Below are 21,054 nucleotides of genomic sequence, written 5' to 3' on the forward strand. Positions count from 1 at the left end.
CAGACTGTCAAACAGCCTCAAAGTGAAGTGTATTGAGTAAAACTGACTGATGGCAAATGCATGTCAGCCTTACAGTCTCTGCTCTCAGCTTGGTGCAAGCTGCAAAACCAGTACAAAAGGCCTGCATGAGAGTTGCCAGCATTTATTATCAGATGATTCATGCATTTCCATGTGCCATGGTCTTATCTTGAAAGCCATCTAGAGTCTGAAATCCATTACTTATGAGAGCGCCTAAACACACAAACAGCTATGCCAAGGCTTTGAGTCCTCTGCTCAAGCTGTATGTGAATGTATAAGTATCCCATCGCATTACTGTTTGCCTCTTTGGGTCGATAACTACATGCTCACAAAGGCAACAGTGGGAGAGAAAAGAGAGGTGTGTTCGCTGCAAACACACTGAGGAGGATGTTCTCAGCCTCAGTGCTAGAGAGCTGTACTAGTGGTCAAGTAGTCAGTAGTTTGGCTGCAGTGTTCGAGAACTATGTCAGTAGTCAGCAGTTGAGGTATAGCGTGGTTGGGTGGCAGTATAGTACACAGTAGTTTGGCTGCAGTAGTGGCAGTGTAGTAGTCAGTGAGTTTGAGTGGTAGTGTAATAGTCAGCAGTTTTGCTGCAGTAAGTTGAGTGCCAGTTTGTACTTTAGTGTACCAGAATCAGGCTGAGGGGGTAAGAGCCGAGCTGTCCTCCTCCCCTCCTGTCTCCTGGGGGGTGAGGCGGGGAGAGGAGCCCCCTCTGCCCTCCCTGTCTCCAGCCAGTCTGCCTCAACATCTGGAGCTCCCATCACTGCTGGGGAGGAGAGGGGGGGACTGTACCCATCACTGCCAGACTGCCTGGGTCAAGCAAACACTCCAGCTCCCATTTATCATCCTACCAAAATACACACACACACACACACACACACACACACACACACACACACACACACACACACACACACACACACACACACACACACACACACATACACACATACACATACACTCTCACTCCCTCACACACACATACTCTCTCACCCCCTGTGTTTCTTTCTCTCACACCCACATACACTCACACACACACACACACACACACACACTCTCACTCTTTCTCATAGACACATACATTCACAAACACTTACTCTCTAACTTTCTGACTTTTTCTCTCACACACACTCTCATACCCGCACACAAGTCTTTCTCTTCTCCTCTTCTCTCTCCCACACATACACATACACACAAACATTCACACACAGAAGCCGCATATTCACACATTCATGCAACTCAAACATACCGAGTCCTCTCTCCTTGAGGAACAGAGGAACCATTCCCTTCTGGAACTTTCTACACAAGGGAGCAAGTTGTGTTTGATTTCTGGGTTCTGGCCCGGCCCTTACGGTGGAACCTCTCTGATTCTCATCCACACCGTGGGGACTAACCCTAGTCACGCAGCACATGAGAAACCCAGAGGATCAGCCTAAATCATGCAGGACTTACCCAGTTGTCCCAGTGCCACTGACAGAGGAAGTCTCTGCACACAGTCCAGGCATCTGTTCGAGATCAGCTGTGAGCTATGAGTGGTCTGTGTGTGTGTGTGTGTGTGTGTGTGTGTGTGTGTGTGTGTGTGTGTGTGTGTGTGTGTGTGTGTGTGTGTGTGTGTGTGTGAGTGTGAGTGTGAGACGTGGTGTGATAGAGAGTTATATTGTGTGTGTGCATCTGTGCTATGTCTGTCTGATGCGTCTGGTAGGAAGTGTCCCTTCATCAGCAAAGGGTGCAAGAGGCACATGTGCGTGTGTGTTTGTGTGCGTGTGTGTATGTGTGTGTGTGTGTGTGTGTGTGTGTGTGTGTGAGTGTGTGTGTCCGAGGGATCCACCGGCTCCGGAAGAAGGCAGAGAGGAAGAACCCCGCTCATGCTCTCCCAGAGAAGACCTCTATTCTGTCTTTATTACAGCAGGGGTTACACACACACACATACACACACACACACATACACACACACACACACACACACACACACACACTGCACTGCCCCTCACAGCTGCTTCGCACTGCTGGGGTGAGGGAGGGGGCACAGGCACTCATATCCTGACTGGAGTGTGTGTGTGTGTGTGTGTGTGGGCAGGTAAGGGGGGATAAGTGTGCAAGTGTGTGTTTTACCTAGCATTATATTCAGTGGCAGAATAATTTAGAATTCTTATTTTAATCACTGGAATGGAATGGTGTAAGTTCATGCACTTTATGTTCATGTCAAAACAAATGGATGTGATTTCAGCATACACCTTAAGAGACATCCTCCTTGTGTGTGTACAGACCTTGAAGAGTGTGTGTGAGTGTGCGTGTGTATGTTTGCTCTTTTAGACCTTTAATGCCCTGGAAAGGTGTGTCTGGTTTTTAAGATGCTCAAGCAAACAGTGTGAGTCCATTAGAGGGGAGAGCCAAGGAAACTGGATGCTTTGTCGCTGCCTGCAGCTGCATGTCAAAGCTGTAGACTGTGTGTGTGTGTGTGTGTGTGTGTGTGTGTGTGTGTGTGTGTGTGTGTGTGTGTGTGTGTGAGGACTGTTCAAACATTTGATCCTCGTGCTGAATGTCAGAGGTAAATGGCATGACGTTGTGTATAAATTATTAAGAGGATGAGGAGGTCTGTGTGTGTGCATGTATGTGGTTATTAATACACAGGAAAGCACTTAGCTGAGAAACACTGCAGATACTGGTTAGCTGCTGTGGTTGCAAACTCGCTATGGCAGGAAACATCTCAGCCTGTGATCTCTGCAAACGCTAATGGAAAATTCAGTCAGACTGAAAAAAGTGTGTGTCTACTCATGTGCACATCTGTGTATGCGGTGTGTGAACGATAAGAGATCTGTGACATATGCACTTCATCTAAAAATAAAACCCAGTCGTCTCGAGAGGACAAACATGTCTGTGTGTTCATTTAATTTCTGCCACCAGTTAGTCCTGCCAGGCAGGTCTGTGAAACACCATCTTGACTGAATTCAATTAACTGTCTGTGTTAATTTGAAAGCTATATAACGGACAGGAAATGACTGTAACTTGGAGCAAAACCATCGGTAGTTCCCTAGACCTGAGCTCATAGTGGTTCTTATGGGTTCTTGTGGAATGGAACACTGAACTCTTGGTACCACTCCTGGGTTTAGCATCTCAAGCAAGACAAATAGAACATCAGGCTCAAGTGCAATGTGAGCACTTTGGGTAAAAGTATTTGCTAAATGATGTGTTTTAAAAAGCAGGACTGAGCAATGCATTTATCACAAGTCCAAATCTGGTATTGCAGGTATAGAAAGCACATGTGGTTGCGATATACTGTGTCACCTTAATTGATCGTGTCTTATAAGTGATATAAGGCAGAGCCTGCCTGTGTGTGTGTGTGTGTGTGTGTGTGTGTGTGTGTGTGTGTGTGTGTGTATATGTTCATATGTGCATCAGTGTTAGTATGTGTATGAATGTGTGCACATATTTAGGCTATGTACATGTGTGTGTATATGTTTGTGTGTATATATATATATATATATATATATTTTATTTTTTTGTTCTGTATATGCATATACGTGTGTGTGTGTGTGTGTGTGTGTGTGTGAGAGTGTGTGGGTGTGCACATGTGTGTTCAGGATGAACGAGCACCTGGGGGATGTCCACGGTGTGGCATCTCCAGCAGCTGTTCTCCTGTTCCTGCTCGTCCCGTCACCGCACAATGCCACCGATACAAAGGGACAGGAAGTGGCACTCGCCTCCCCCGAACCAATCAAAAGCTGTCATTATGCCCTCCCTGTGTCACCACGCTTACAGGAAGCAGCGTCTCGAAATATCCCAGCTGTGCGGGTGTGGAGCATTATTCTCTGCTCCTAGCTGCTCCTCGACAAAGGGAGATACAGGCAGAGTGCCACCACACACTCACACACACACACACACACATACACACACACACAATACAGTGTGTAAGAGGAGGGCATGTGCATATGTGTGTGTGTGTGTGTGTGTGTCAGAGCGCTGGGAGTTATTGTGCATCTGGTGAAAAGAGGTCCCCTGCGGTGCATCGCCATCCATGGCTCCTAAGTTCCCCAGCTTCTGGGTTCCGCGTAGGAACAACGCCTCTAAGAACACAATGAGCACCCCTTCACATACATACACAGACACACACACACACACACACACACACACACACACACACACACACACATACATACACAATCACCAGTTCACCATTCACATGTGTAACAGCCCTGCTCACTTTTCAGAATAAACAACCATTCAGGTGATGCGTAACACCTTCCAGATGTTTGCGTAATGTCATCGCAAGGTTACAGCAACAAGAGAGCCGTGTTGTTGGTCCAAACCTCTCAGTAGGTATCAGCTGTGAAGAGGCCCCTTGTATAGATACCACACCGCTATTTATTATGCCAGTAACAGAAAGCTGTAGCTGTTCCATGGCACAAGTTCAAATTAAGACAACTCTTCGATGGTGAGTTTATTTGTTGTGCAATCTTTGCTCATTGAATCAGATATTTTTTTAGGAAAAAAGGAAAACAAAATATGTTCCTCGCAAGATAAATTTAATTTCCTGGTCTGGCAACATGCTGTTGCTGAATAACATTTATTTTTAAATGTGAGCGGGGCCGTGAGTGTATGTGTGTAAGTGTGTGTGTGTGTGGTTCTTCCTTAGAGGGATGTCTCAGTTTTCTCCCAGAAGGGCACCCTGAGGCTTGGGTATCTCCAGGAGCCAGGATCCCCTCACCACTCCTCTGGCTCCCAGCATGGTCATGTTTTCTCTCTCTCTGTCTCTCTTTTGGGGGCTCAGACGGGTCTTGTTTTGAGGTGTGGTAATCTCCGAGTAGCAGGCTGTTTCCTACTGTCCCTACAGGGACCCTGATGGCCATTATCTGCAGGCAGCCCAAGCAGACGTCTGCAGCCCAATAATTAACTCAGTACGTTGACACAGGTGACCTCCACTGTAGATACTTAACATCCCCATACACAAACACACACACAATAATCACTGATAACACACTGATACATTCATTCAGACACACATGCAAAACACACACACTCCCTCAATTAACACACACACACACCGACTTACACATAAAAGCACACACACACACACACACTTCTGCAAACAGAGATACCCTCATTTTGGGATCACACATACCTACACACTCAATTGTAAAACTACAAAAAGCAGTCATCAAATTGTTTATTTAAGCTTGCTTCGGCGAGGCATTTATACTCCTTTATGTATTTTAGTGGGGTGTGTAGAATCCCTAGTTGTCCTTTATGGTTTCTTATCTCCACAGAGCTGTTACCTTTGTCTCGCTTCTCTTTGTGGAGGTCATCAGGCCGTATCTCTGAGCACTCTGTTGTTTGAAGAGAGGCCCTAATTAATGTGATATAGTGAGGTGTAACATGCTCTCGTTGACACACAATTGTTTTCTCTGTCCCTCAGTGGAGTCCAGGCCAATCTTTCCTGTGAAAGCATAAAAGATCAATGGTATACGGTCACCACGAAAGATCATTAGAATGCTGCTCGGAAAAACAAATGCGCTCAACCAAGTCATCTGTAGCCAAAATAAACTGGGATATAGGTGAACATGCCACGGGAGAGGGTGCTTATTTTGGTTTTGATCTTGTGATTTATGTGCACTTTTGCAATACAGTTCGATCCCCCTACACAGTACACACACACACACACACACATATACACACAATGCACTGCTCACTGGCGTGTGATTTTTCTTCCACCTTCCTGAACCCTCAATCTGTTGTGTGGGAGTGCGAGGGTGTGTGTGCACTCAAGATGGCACAGAACACAAATGGCGATGTGGCGGTGGTGGTGGTGGTGGGGTGCACACATGGAGGGGGTCTGATTAACTTAGCTTTCTGGCTTGCCTGCCTGTTCATGAAGGATCATCTAATCAGGTCAATTGGTGCTCCGGTGTAGTCTTCAACCCTTGTGTGCGGCCATCTTGAGGAGCTGGGGTATGGTTATCGGGGTTGGGAGTTGAGAGTGGGTGGGAGGTAGGGGGTGAGGGTGGTGACCTAGATTGGCGGGGCAGAAGGAAGGAGGCGGGGGATCAGCTGTGTGCTTCTCAATACCAATTTCTCTTCATTAGCAGGAAGAATCAGAGATGAGCGGAACTGTGGACATGTGTGCGTGTGTTTGTGCGTGTGTGTGTTTAAAGGGGGGAGGGATGATCCCTTGAGGCGAAAAGCTGAAGAAATTGCTCATGGGGTTGTGGTCAAGATAACATCTTTGACAACGTATCTGCTTGATGCAGGAAGACATCCACACCAACACATGCACTTTCTCTTCCTGACTCTAATTTTCACACAGAAACAAACACATGTATATACACACACATGCACGCACACCCAGCCATACACCCCTCCACACACACCCACACCCACACACTTGCTCGAGTAAGCACCCTTGGGCTCTGTCTCAGGACCCTCAGCAGCTGAGGTTGTGGCTGCAGCCGGACTGTTTCTCTCCGTGCTCTGACCCCTTTCACTACCTCATCTCACTCCCAGAAAAGGGTCAGTCATGACAAAACACAACGACTCAACATGGCATCTAAACCCAGGGTTCAGTCATGAACGCACACAACACACGGCCACTCAACATGGCATCGAAACCCAGGGTTTAATCATGAACACACCCACCACAGGGCTACTCAACTTTGCATCAAAACTAGACATTCAATGATGAGCAAATTCCAACAAAGGGTTTATCCAACACGCGTCCAAACCCAAGGTTAAGTCATGATATCACCTAACACATGGCTACTCAACAAGGCCGGCAAACCTAAGGTTGAGTCTTGAACAGACCCAACATGTTACTGTCTAAGCTGGTATCAAAACACAAGGGTTGCGGTCCAATATTACAAAATTAAGTCCTATGTCCTTTCCTAACATCTTTTCCTTCACCTAGATGGAAAATGTCATTGGGTCAATTGAAATATGTGAGGGAGCATTCATAAGGACTTAAGAAAAGACAACCACGGTGCTAACAGAATCCGACTTCACTTCCACTATGCCATGTAATTATGCAACAGAGGATGTTATTGGCATGAATCTTAAAAAGTAATTGTGGGACAGCATTATCTCCTTTCTCTCTAAAGGATGGTTCAGTGTACCCTACATTAAAGGAGATAAGAAAGAAAGCATTGAAACACCTCTCCTTAGTATTTAGAGAATTTGACCAGCTCTTATCATGGCTGCTACTTAAAAACCTCCGGGTCATTTCACTTAGTGAAGAACCTTTGTAAATGTAAAAGACTATCGGATCTCAGCCAGGGTTTCTCAATTAACTCACCTAACATCTGAGTAACCAACAGCTATCATCTATAATATCATCTATCAATCTATCATTAACACATGGCTGTCTAACATGGCCTCCAAATCCAAAGTCCAGTCAGTCAAACAGATCCATAGCTATCTAGTCAACCAAGGGTCGTCACCTGGGAATGTGTGCAATGTATCAATGTAGTTGTTTCAGCGGTGGTGTGTGTGCCTATCTGTGTGTGGTGTTTGTGTGTGTAATACATGTGGATTTGAATGTACCCATATCCATGACTGAGACGAGAGAAGTCCTGCTGGCTCTGGCCACAGGATGGTAAATGGCACGGGAACTATGCCAGTCTTACTCACCTTATTAACAAGTACTGACTCCTGAGTTACCCAAAGTTCTAAACTAGATGGGTTATGGAGCTGTCTACATGATTGCCCACTCTATATGTATCTCCTTTAAGTGTGTGGGTGTGCCCGTGTGTGTGTTTCTGTATGTGTAAGTGTGATTGTGTGTGTGTGCAGGTGCGTGTGTGTTTGTGATAGTGACTATGGCATCCCAAAATTGACTGCCCACTAATCTGGTATACAAAGCAGAAAGGGTTTGTTCCTTCATAATTACTAAATGTAGACAGCAGTTCTTTGGTCAAATAGCTACCCTTTGAACAGGAGCCATTTTTACAGTAACAGAGTAGGGAACGAAAAGTGTAATGTCCCTATATACAATATATGCCACTTAACATAAACATGTACCTCCTTATGTTTGAGAGTGTCACAAGTCTTTCAAAAGTGTGTTTTTGTGTGTGTGTGTGTGTGTGTGTGTGTGTGTGTGTGTGTGTGTGTGTGTGTGTGTGTGTGTGTGTGTGTGTGTGTGTGCGTGTGTCATGTGTTACAGTACGTGGCTATGTGTGTGAAGGGGGAGAGTAAACGCGGGTCATCACGATGTATAAATGACTGGCCGCTCTGCCTAGTCTGGCATGGAGAGCACAAAACGGTTTGTTCTTTGTGCGATAACAACAGAGAACAGGCAGCGCTCCACCGCTCACCCCGCAAGTGGGAACCAGTATGTGGGACACACTTCACCCGCTGTTATGCTGAGCCATCTCTCGCTCTCTCTATTTCCCTTCCTCTTTCTCTCTCTCCTTTCTCTTTCTCTTTCCCTTCTTCTGTCTCTCCCTCCCTCTCTCTCTCTGTCTCTTTTCCCTCCTTCTCTTTATTTCCCTCCCTTCCTCGCTCCCTCCCTCTCTAGCTCTCTTCCTCTCTCAATGTCCACCACCTAACCTCCTGGTTTCCTGGTTGCCAAAGTTAACAGAGAATTCATCCATGGAGGCAGCTTTCTCTCTCTTTCGCTCTCCCTCTCTGTGAATGCGATTGTCTGTGGTGATAAAATGGTTCCCCTGGGGAGAATGCCGACGCAGAAGATAGCCTGTTCCTGCTGGATAAGTTTGTCTGAGAAAAAAAAGACATCTGGATATGATAGAAATATAGCCTCAAACAATCTTATGGACATGCAATATAAATAAACCCACTATCATTTTGCATAACAAACACTTCTGACTAGAGATGTTGTAAACTGTAACTTGTGACTTGACAAGAACTGTCAGGTAACTGAGTGAAGTGCACTGAAAGGTGGATTATCCACACGACCCTTTACCAATGTGCAGAGACTTCGTTTTCTGATTTATTTTCTTGTATTCTAATTGCACTTTCTAACACTTCATAGCTTGCTGGAATATGCAATATTATATTCTTAAGTCTGTTTGAGGCTGTCAAAAAAGAGACATTGTTGACGGCGGGCAAGCGCCTTGAAAGATTTTCTTTGGGAACGGAGGGGGCAGCGCTTGTGGGAGGAGGTCGAGGGCGCAGCTAATTATGCATGGCGATTGTTGATGGCTTGATTGTCTGCGTACAGCTGCACGGAGCACCGTCCGGGTAAGGAGGAGGAGAGGGCGGGGATGCAGAGCGGAGCAGACTCACTGACGCCAGTCTCGAAATTCTCCCATCCATTGAAAGAGAGACTCGATTGTGTCGGGCTCTTTCCGCGCGCGACGGGCACACAGCACCTGATCCGCGCGCAGCCTCTCCAGTGTCACGCGGATCGCAGGCTCTGAAATCTGCAAATAAACAATCAAAAGAGCGATACGAGAACAAACTGGTCAACCCCAACCACTGCTGATTGTTTTTGCAAAGGGGTGTGAGTCATTTGTCACTAAAGTATGCCTAGGCTGCGTGTGATAAACGAATGATATGAGGATTAATTCAAGTACCCCAAATGACTGAGTGGTTAAGCCAATTAAGGCTTTTGCCAATTAATTTGACTAAGACTATACAGGAATGTGAATAGCCTAATACCTACCATGTGTGACTTAATACACATTATACTTAATTGTGTTACTATTCATTTATGAAGGAATAGTTTATTTGTAGACGTAGGTAGGCTACTATTTTTTTTTTGTCTCATGTTACTGTCAGATTCAGATTACGATATCTTAAGAACTGAAAATGATTTCTAAATGTAGCCTACCAGTGACATAATAATCACGATAGGCTAATATTCCAGCTGAACTCTTCATAAAAAGGTTAATGAAGATCCTTCAATTTTAAATCGAGTGCACATCTGGGCAAGTTAATGCATTTTTTAACAAATGCTCTAAATGTCGAGTGCAAAAGGACATCAATCGCTTAATGCAGTATACTAAAACGATTGAGGATTGAGTGAAATAAAGACATAGCGAAATAAAACGTACAAGTCCTGAATCCATTTGAACAGACCCGTTTAAAAGCAACGGGAGCTGGCAGTTCATAACTTTTAGGCTATTAATTTAGGGCTGTTCATCAATGAGTCATAACTAGATGAGTATGCAATCTTGGGACTGACTATTAACGGCTATGTAGAGTACGTGAGGGAGTTAAAAAAAAACTTGCGTCTTCCTCTGAACTAGATTGTCCTGTTCCCGAAAAAGAATCCAGGTGTTCGCCGATAAATCTGGCTGGCAGTCTCGGTCATTTGTGCAAGAACAGAGGCGGGCGCAAACATGTTGAGTGACTAGTCTAGTAACCAATGGGATTCTCCACTGGTCAGCGCGGACTGTCTGCCAGTGGGCCGTCCTGGAGCGGGTGAATGGATGACGTCGGGACACTGGCGCCAGGCTGTCTGGGACTGGCGCGTTAGATCAACACAGCTGGAGTGGAATAGGACATACAGCTGGCTAAAGGGTGCATTCCTTCACAAAAACAGGATTGTGAGAAAGGGAAAATAAGACCAAATAGGAACAGAAGGGACATGCTTTGATGTAAACTAAAAATGAAGGAGGTAAAAAAGGATAAGCTTTGGGAAATCTGAAAGCTAAATGAGCCTAAACTTGAGTGGGACGTTAGTGGAGGCAAACTAATAGTTAATGAGTGGCAAGGACAAGTGACTATCTGGGTTCTTCTAAATTAGTATCTTTTGACTAAGAAACAGTGGCTTACAGCACTAGACGTGGTCAACACCATTAATTTAACAGCCCTACTGTGTTTCATGGGCATACAATTGGCTTTCACAACTGAATGGATAGGACCATGGAGAAATCATGAATAGCCTACCCTAGTTTTCTGTCTATTGGTAGCTATAGGCTGCCATTAAGCTGTCATTGAACTGACACATATGCAATGCTAGGCTACATAATAGCATAATAATGATAGCTTAAAAATATTAATGTAGGCTTAGCCTCATGCGTCAGTCATGACAAGGTTCTGGAGCATTTTAACAGTCTGACATGTGATAGAGCAACAATTCAGCCTGCCTATTCTATGTAATAAAAAATACGTATGTGACTGTTCAGGAGTTTAAGTACTATCCCTATTCTATTAAATTGAAATAACCTTAACCCAATTTTACCCTCCGACACGTCCCCAATGTCTTATAGCTATTAAAACAGCTTGGGTTTTGAGAATCCCCTTTTCTCACCCTGAAGTTACAACCATACTCCGACAACATAGTCTATTTCCTCATTCCACGAACGATCTCCCAGTTGACAGATAAAAACACCAATGATACCCTTCATATTTGCATATGTCACACCTCGTACCAGACGAAAGCTTTCATATTGGGTTTTCAGAGCATGAGGGTTTGTTTGTGTGTCATTATGGGCGGTGCTTCACTGACAGCTCTCTATAAAACTAAGCACTGCACCCACGAGAGGCACTTCAATTCGCTGTTGTAAGGGATAAGGCTCCAACAATCATCGAGACGTGGTGAATTTGGGAACAAACTCGCGTGTGTTGTTGGACTTACAATTGTCGCAGATCGTCGCCATTCTTATTTTTTCACCTCAACATCGTTTGATTCTGAAATCCGAAGAGATGAAGGCCATTAGTCCTATTCGATCTGTGAGGAGCTGTTACGAGGCTGTCTGCTGCATTTCGGAGCAAAGTCTCACCATCTCCAGGAGTAAGACACCCACGGAGGAGCCTGCTTTGTGTGATATGAATGACTGCTACTCCAAGCTCAAGGAGCTGGTACCGAGCATACCCCAGAACAAATCTGTCAGTCAAGTGGAGATTTTGCAGCACGTCATTGACTACATCTTTGACCTACAGATCGCTCTCCAGGAGGAGAGTTCGGCAAATGATGCGCCCGACATGATCCTTTCATTGAAGGTAAAATCGCATTATTGACACATTTTTAATTGTATCATTGTATCTAAACTAGAATGGTTTATGCTGAGGAGATTTGATGTGCGTTATGCGGTCAGCCTGTTTGCAACACCCAGTGATGCATCGGTCTAACCGTTAGACTCTAACGTGTGCGTCTTGTTATTTCAAACATGGCATAATGAAGCAACTGAATATGTATGTCAATCATTAAAACGCTCCCTGTCTATTACAGTCGTCAGAAATTGCCTGCAAATATTCCAAAGAAGATGGAGGAGTATGCCACTAGAGGAGGACCCGCATTTGTGCATTCTTAACGTAAGGCTCAATCCATTTTATGCTAGGCTAATTAGAAATAGAAGGCTTCCGTGTATTTTTGAGAGAAAAGATTGTTTAACCAGTTTAGTTATCTGGCCAATTAGTAAGGCTATGCTACAGCCCCATGTCTTCCATTGCTGACAATTAGCCAGCATTAACCAGCTCGCATGAGCCAGGATTTCTTTCTCGGCCCGAGGTTAATGAACATTCTTATGTTGGCGCCAGCCTGTCTGCGAGCCTCGACAGTGCTAGTGGGGAATGTGCAGATGTGTGTCTGTGGGCGCTCACCGAACTCATGGACCGTTTTTATCCCTCTGCAGGTGTGACTGAGCTGTGTCTCTTTCGTTTGGCCTGGAGGACCGCTTGGGGGGGAGGCTGTGTAGGAAAATGGACGTCTGATGGAAGTTCCCCCTGTCGTCACGTCTTTGATCACTAACTGGACCCCAGAAGATACCAAAGCGCAGCATCAACGTTACCGGGGACCTTTTCACTGATTGTAGCCCTTAACAATCAGACTGGAGTTCGTCTCGTAACGTTCCAACATTCCAATCAAACATTACAGGACTTGCTGTCATGCTTTCCTACTTTAAAAACAAAAAGCCTTCGTTCCCCTTGAACCTCTGTTTATGAAGGGAGCATATGGTCCTTTTCTGTGTACATATGTTGTTATTGTTTGTGAATGGATTGGGGTGGGAATATTTCAGTTTGTAGGAGGGAGGGTTCGAGGAAATGATTCAAACTCAATATTACAGAGTTATTTGTAAGTGTTTGTAGGGATGGTTCTTTCTACAGACTTTCAAATTGGCTGAGTTTTATAAACTTTTTATAAAAGTGCTTTGTATGTATCATGTTTTTTTACACAACAAAAAATAAAACAAGCAAAACAAAACCACAATGTACTTTTTTATTAGAAAATGTGTCTACTGATTTATGCCCTATGTCTTATACAGTTAGACAGGACTGACCTTTCTGATCGTTTAGAGTTATCAAATAAGACGCCTAGGTCATTTTCTAAAATGTTTTTTTTTTCTTCATTAATCAATTGAAACTTGACCAATGGCCAGGGCTTGAAGTTAATCCCCACATCCCAGATGGGATTATGTAGCTACATAACATCTGATTTTGTATGTATTTGCCAGGTCCATACGGGATCAGGGCTGAACTAGTTCTAGTCAACTGCAATCTCTTAGCTGTGTCTGTGATACACTGGCAGGTGTTCACAAGTTGGCTTTGATTGAATAACTTCAGTAGTCTGACTGCAGCAGTCCATTCCTCCAGTTAAGATTTCCCCCAATATTTCTTGGATATTCCCCATCAATACACTTAATGTCTATTTCGTTAAAAGTGTGAGATACAAATTGAGGTCATAAGCCAATAATAACAGAAACCCCCATGATCTGCAGTAGTGGGTAGTCATCATCGTTTTGGTTGACACTTGAGAAACTGTACAGTTGATGTAGCTTTTAACAAATGAGTAGGCCCATATAACTGATGAAAATGACAGATATTCCAGAAATGTATGTAATTATTTAGTGACCACCAGGCCAGTTTTGTATGGGCAGTGAAGACCCTCATTGGATGTTAGCAGTAGATATGTGGCGACATCTGGTGGTAAAGAAAATACTCTGAGCAGACCAGCACGAAGGAGCACCAGGATAACAGACCAACTCGACAGAGGTCAACTGAGAGAATAATTCTTACGCACTACAAATAAAACCGAAAGAAAAAAATCAATGAATGTATGAAAAAGGACACTGACTGGTGGTTCTAATGTAGCACAAATGCTGATGCATTGAGTGCACTTTGCGCCATCTAGTAGTTAAATAGCGAAGTGCAACCTTAATGCTGCCAGATCTTAAATTGTCAATCTCTACAGTATTACAAGAATTTGTCAGTTTTTACCTTGATGGCCAATACTTTGGCTATGATCATTCCACATTCACTGTGATTACTTTACCCCCCCCGCCCCCTCCATAGCCTTCTACATAGTCTTTATCCAGGTGCAGTAGTAAACAGACAATATAGATATCTTTATTGTTCTGGCGCTATATAAATAAATTCAATTTAATTAAACAAATGCATTTTCCAGTGCTCCAGTAAGTACTTCTTTTGTTTCAGCCATAGCGGATGTGAGGCACCCCCAGATAGGTTGACCCCTGTGTGAGGGACCCCATAGATGGGTGAAGCACTTGTGTGGGTGCTCTGGAAGGAAGAAGTACAGTTGGTGGATGCGCGACGAATGCCTGTGTGCGTGAAGCTCAAGCGTGCGATCCCCGAAGGTGAGGGCAGTGTGACGATGGAACCGTCACTACAGATGAGTATGTGCTCTGACTGCCATGCCATCGAGGCTGTAGCTTTGGCGTTGTGGTCAGAGTGTTGGCACCCTGTAGACCCGGGTTGAGTCTGGGCGGGGTGACCACGCTCTCCCATCGCTACAGTGGACAACTCCTGATTCAGATGGTCCGATTGTGTAAATGGATTGTGATGAAAAATTACTTTTATTGCAAATACAGAAGGCCAAATACAATGTATTGTTGTATTAAAGGGACCTTGTTTGAGACATGTATGTTCAAGGTACTACCAGGTTTGCATCTGCAGCATCACATTGAGACCCACCTGGGGTCACAGACCCATCTAGGGTCACTGACATGTCTTGGGTCACAGACGCCAAGGTCAGTGTCTGTTTGCATCAGTGCCAGATTTCTTCCGATGGCAAAGAGCATTTGAAGCTTGCAGCTTCTGTGGTAAACTCGTCACTTTACATGCACTGTCATTGTCACTTTCATATAAATGTTTGGACTACACTTACATTACTGTCACTCCCATTCTACTGTTTGCACTAGCAGATATACCATCAGGAAAACTGCTCTACCTGTAACTCCCTCACTGGGTTGTATGAAGGTTAGTAAAGGTCAATAGGTTAGCATAGTTTATTATATGTTATATGTATATGTTATAGTATTATATGTATAGGCTGTTTTATGTATATTTAGTATGATATGTATAGGTTGTTATATGTTTAGCACTGCGTATTGTATATTTATCTTGTATATTTAGTAGGGTTACTTAGGTTATTATATTTTTATTTTGTGCAAATTATGTTCATAGTACTTGTACAGAGTGTATGTCATGGTGTGTTATGTTTATATAATGTGATGTTATGTTATGGTAGGTTTTTTGGGCAGCGCCTTGTCATAAGAATTTACATGACCAGTCTGACCCTGTGTCATTTTGTGCATCTGATAAATAAAATACTTGTAACTTGTAAACACACTCAAAAGAAACATCAATACATAAAAATGAAGTAATGTATGATAATGAAGTAATATATGATAATGTGTATGTATATACTGTAATATCATTTTCAAATTAAGCAACCATTATTATATGTTTCCCATCGCTGCATGCTCCATCACTCCTAGTGAGGACCAAGAGCAGCATCGAGAAACACTGATAGTGTTTATTTAACATTTACTTTTGGGTTTTGCCTTAGCCTTCTGGTTGTGGTCTGGCAAAGATGGCTTGTTATAAAGAATATGGGCATGAGATCCGAAAATTTTCCATCAAACTCACAGACCAATTTGGATAGCTTTACAGAAATTCTACTCACTGTGGTTTCAAAGTGAGCCTCAGTCTTCAATCAAATGCTCAGAGAAACTGAAGGTATGGAATTGGGTCTCCTGGATGCCAATCACACACAAGGAAACAAGTGATGGACCGGTTGGATGCAATGCGCGGCATGGAAAATTGGAGAGTTTTGTTTCAAAGCCCCTGGCTAGAACAAGCCTTGATTTACAGGTCTTGCATTCAGGAGCTTTAAGTGAGATGGGCTTAACAGATGTGAAGCTGGATTTTATGAAAACAATTCTGCTGAGTTAGTTGTTCTGGACAGAGTTGACCGGCAGGGGGCGCCATGGGGCTTCAGTCCATTTTCTAAAACTACCATCTCATAGTAGCCTATTTGTAGCCAAACTGCACCATGATTATACATGTTTGAGATATTATAATGCAAATTTTGTTTTCTGATTTGTGTAATTTATGACAACTTAAATATGTGATGATTTGCCAACATTTGGTCAACAGGCAAATTGCTCCTGATCAATAACTATAAAAAGCTGTCATATTTTTAGATGAAACTGTCAACTGAAATAGCAGACTCTATATTATGCTCTAAATTCTTCTGCTGAGTTAATTTCCTTGTGCTATTGGTTGGGGACAACAGCCAAATCCTCTCACTGTCACATGCACATACTCATACCCAGCAACCTAACAAAACCAATATAACAACTGCCCAACCAGAGATCCTGCACAGCAGGATACAACAACAACGCACAACTGGCTGGTGACAGCCGCAACACGAGCCACATGTTGTACCCGGGATCTGCAAAGACCCTCCTTCACAGTACAACATGCGCTGTCTGTGGTGGCACAACAACATGACTGCCCAACCATAGTAAGCTGAGCAGCAGGATACAACAACAACAATGCAGCCTTTGTGAGCAGTTCATTGGGGTTTTCAAGCAGGCACCTTAGTGTATATATATGATGTGTTAGGACTTTCCCAAACCAAAAGCCCTGGGTAAATGGTAATGTTCGTGCTAAGCTCAGATATATCTTCTGCCTATAACTGGTGACCCAGAGGCTTGGGACAAGCTGGAGTCCACCTACCTCAGCTCTGACCCCCAACGCATGTGGGGTGGCCTGCCACACATCACTGAGAAATAGCAGTGATGATCAGCCTGCCGCCTTTCTACCTGATAACCTCAAAACTTGTTACGGAAGGTTTGAGGAAACCAACCCCCTTCCTTCCGCAAGACTAGCCAAGGACCGGGACGATTGCTCTCTGTCTCTGACCTTGGCTGACGTGAGGTGAGAGCTCCAAAGGGTGAACCCTCGGTAGTCACCTGGGCCCGAGGGAGCTCCAGCCGCGTCCTCAGAGGGTGCGCCGACCAGTTTGCGGAGGTATTCACCTCTATATTCAACCTCTCACTACATCTGTCTGAACTCCCCACCTGCTTCAAGCAGGTCACCATCATCCCCATACCTAAGAAACCATCCATCACTACCGCCCTGTAGCACTGATCTCCACCATTATGAAGTGCTTCGAGCGGCTGGTCAGAACCCACATCTACTCTACCCTTCCAAACACCCTGGACCCCTTTCAGTTTGTATACCAACACTGTAAACCCAGACAGTTCTACTAACTCATTAACATTAACCAACTTAAAATGTATTAGTTTTCTGAGCAAGTGAAGACGTTTTAATTGTATTGGAATGTATTTGTTTGAGTAAACATTGCCTGATAACTCAAATTTGTTTAGTATCTGATGTCATCAACGTCGTTGAGAACAATATTGCAAAGCTTTTGTGATGAGAGACGGAGACAGCAGACTTAAGGTAGAGAAGTCGTTTAGTAATCCAGAGGTTGGAAGGTTGCTAGTTCGATTCCCCACTCCTCCTCACCAAGTGTATAAGTGTGAACCCCTAAACTGCTCCTGATCTATAAATGCAAAATTCCTTGCAAATCACTTTGGATAAAAGCGTCTGCTAAATCACAGATGTAAATGCACTGGGAAGGCGGTTAACCAATGACAGTTCTCTCTACAGTAAGAGCTTGCGCAAGAAGTTGGAATGTAAGGAAGATACCCTTTCAAAAACTTGTAAGGGCGTAATAACTATTTTGTGAAAGACCCAGAGAAACAGTGAACCAAACAGATCAACAGATGGTGCTATTGCCCTAATAACGCACACCACCCTCTCACACCTGGAAAAAAGCAGCCCATATGTGAGGATGCTGTTCGTGGATTACAGCTCAGCATTCAACACTATTGTGCCTGCCGAGCACGTCCCGAAGCTCAGGAGCCTGCCTTAAAACACCCCTGTGCAACTGGATCCTGGACTTCCTGACGAGCAGACCCCAGGTGGTGAGAATGGGCAACCACACCTCCTCCTCACTGACCCTGAGTACCGGGGCCCCCAAGGGCTGCGTACTCAGTCCCCTCCTGTACTCCCTGTACACGCAGGACTGTGTGGCACCACACAGTTCTAACATCATCCTGAAGCTTGCAGACGACACTACCATCCTGGGTCTCATCTCTAACAACGATGAGACCGCCCATAGAGATGAGGTTAGAGGATTGGTAGCATGTTGCCAATACCACAACCTGTCTCTCATCGTCTGCAAAACCAAGGAGATGATCGTGGATTTCAGGAAGCTGCACGTTTGTCACGACCCCATACCCATCGAGGGAGCTGCAGTGGAGAGAGTCTCCAACTTTATATTTATTCCTCAGGTACATCAAGGATGACCTTACCTGGTCCATGCAATCAGGCTCGGCAGGCAAAACTGCCCAAAAGCGGCTGTACTTCTTGAGGAGACTCAAGAAGTTTGGCATGTCTGCTAAAACCCTAAAAAAACTTCTAAAGATGCACCATATAGAGCATCCTCTCAGGCTGCATCACTGCCTGGTATGGCATCTGCTACGCTGCCGATTGCAAGGCCCTGCAGAGGATGGTGAAGACAGCGGAGCGTATGACCGGCAGCCATCTCCCTTCCGTGCAAGGCTCTATATAACTAGATGCCTGAGAAAAGCACAGAACATTGTAAAGGACCACAGGCTTTGGAATATTCACATTGCTGCCGCCTGGTAGACGCTACCGGAGCATCCGACCACGGACTACCAGACTTACAAACAGCTATTTCCCAGGCTGTAAGGATCTACTGAACAATCGTCATCACCATTTACTACACTACACTTCCTACATACATTTGCACAATTTTTTATTTGATTTAATATTCCTCACTTCTTCACACTTTAAACTGCTGCTAGCCCATCTTGTACTTAAATTGTTGTTACTTGTTAATGTCGTATGCTATAGTGTTATATGTTATTTTGGTATGTTACTTTGTTATCTCTGTGCCATCTGTGTAGATGTAGCCAGCCAGGTCTTAAGAATTTTGCTGCGCTTAAGCAATTTGTTGCATGCGACAATAAACTCTTTGACACAGACTTTGACTCCTTCATCAGTGTTCTGTTGAATCAGGCCCACTACACCTTCAGAAGGCATCAATGGTTATGTCTGCTTCGCAGCCCCACCCCCCTAAATACTCATGACAATGATGATGATACACTTCAAGATACACCTTGACTAGATTTTTACATATCTAAGTCTTAGTTCAGGTTAATTCACGACCCCAAGTGGTCTGTGTGCGCCTCAGCCACAACCACTGGCTTGCTTTTTCAGGAGCCTCAGACAACTCCTTCAAACTACGTTGAGTAACCATCCTCGAAAACCAAAATTCAACAGAAGCGCTGTGGTTGCTGAGGTGAAAGCTTACATTGGTTCTTGATAACTTGTTGCAGTTGCTGTACAAACATTTCCTAGTAATGAGCAAATGAATGAAATTACACTCTTTGTAACGTTGCTGTACTGAGTGTTGGTAGCACTTCACAATAGCCAGAGCTTCTTTTGTCTTTCTTCTTTAATGGCCCATTTTGCTCAAAGTTGCCCCTAATGTTTCCCAAATGTGCGCCCCTTAACCAGCCAGTAGTCAGAAGGGATGTTATACAACCAAGAGGGAACACTTAGACAAGTAGCCGGGTGGGAGTCTGAAGACAAACCACAAACACCAGGAGGGCCCCAGAGATGTCTGCGGAAAATCAGGATGATAAGAACCTTCAACAGGGTGGGTCATTATACTCCCCAACATTCACTGCGTCCTATCTACATACGAGTTGTATCCTCCGATCTAAAATTAAACACATGTACTTGCCATTTTTGATCAGTGGTTTCTTCTGATAGCCTACAGTCACACTGAGGACTACATAGCCTACATTGGTGACACCATAGGCTTCAACCAAACAAACATTCTCACCCAGTGTGAAACATTATGCTAAACACAAGAATGGGGCGTTGAAAAGATAGTTCTGTTACAGCCTGTTTTTCTTCTTTGCCACGTTAAGGTCACTTATTTATGGCATCATAAATACATCAAAGGGTCAGACTGACATACATATACAATGGTTCATGAAATACTTTATATATTACAGTTAAGTAGCCTATGCATCAACATGTTTCAACAATAAAACGTACGTGTTTTAATAAAATGCATTACATTTTGATGTAATAACATCAACGTTAGTTACGAAAATAGATTATGTAAACACTTCAAATACTTAAGGCTTTGTTGTTCAAATGACCCTCGTTTTGAGTATGGAGGAATATGAAATAAAGAATCGTACTCGGGATATGTTTGAATGATAGAATACCCGTAATATGTGTGTCTTTGTTATCTTTGTTTCCACGACGGTCATTGGTTATTGCACGCCCAGTTTAAACTGTTACATATTAATTTATGCAGAACGGAACAAGTCCTGCGTGCCACAGACCAATCACAAACAAGCTCAAACCGCGGGAGATCCAAATTTCGCGGGACGCAATTTGGCGCTAAAAAAGCAGTTCAGTACTCTGATGATGTCAAAAGCCAAGCTTTTTGTCGGAGTGGCGACATAAGGACAAGAGAAACGGATACTTGTTCAACTATATCTCGTCTTCTAAGGAAAAGCATCTATTTTTTGGCAATTGATTTGCTAGAAGCACATCTGCGGGTTTCTACATCTGGACTCAGGAGTACTACAGATTTGCATTTATTTATTTAACTGACTTTGCTACCGTAATTAGACGTAAGGAAAAATCGCATTTGCACTTTAGACAAAGAATAGCTTGCAGTGCTGGTCTTTGTGGCATTTAAAGATTTATACGGGAATATTAGAAAAGTATTTTAAATGCATATTGAATTTATGCAGTTTGCAAACCTTTGATTTGTTA

The 21,054-nt window shown here is 43.9% G+C and overlaps 1 protein-coding gene across 1 annotated transcript; it reads left to right on the plus strand.

Moving 5' to 3' along the window:
* Nucleotides 1-11,481: 11,481 nt before the first annotated feature.
* id3 (inhibitor of DNA binding 3) lies at nt 11,482-12,940 on the plus strand. Its single transcript, XM_080850597.1, has 3 exons — nt 11,482-11,913; nt 12,143-12,225; nt 12,546-12,940. Exons 1-2 carry the CDS (start codon nt 11,617-11,619, stop codon nt 12,194-12,196), a joined length of 351 nt encoding a protein of 116 aa, XP_080706723.1. The 5' UTR covers nt 11,482-11,616; the 3' UTR covers nt 12,197-12,225; nt 12,546-12,940.
* The last annotated feature ends 8,114 nt before the right edge of the window (nt 12,941-21,054 follow it).

Source organism: Sprattus sprattus (genome assembly GCF_963457725.1).
Source record: "Sprattus sprattus genome assembly, chromosome: 13".
Lineage (NCBI taxonomy): Eukaryota > Metazoa > Chordata > Actinopteri > Clupeiformes > Clupeidae > Sprattus > Sprattus sprattus.

Excerpts from the sequence above, each read along its gene's own strand:
- id3 (XM_080850597.1), top strand. The coding sequence starts at position 11,617 with ATGAAGGCCATTAGTCCTATTCGATCTGTGAGGAGCTGTTACGAGGCT. Across the intron at positions 11,914-12,142 it reads ACATGATCCTTTCATTGAAG|TCGTCAGAAATTGCCTGCAA; the intron begins GTAAAATCGCAT and ends TGTCTATTACAG.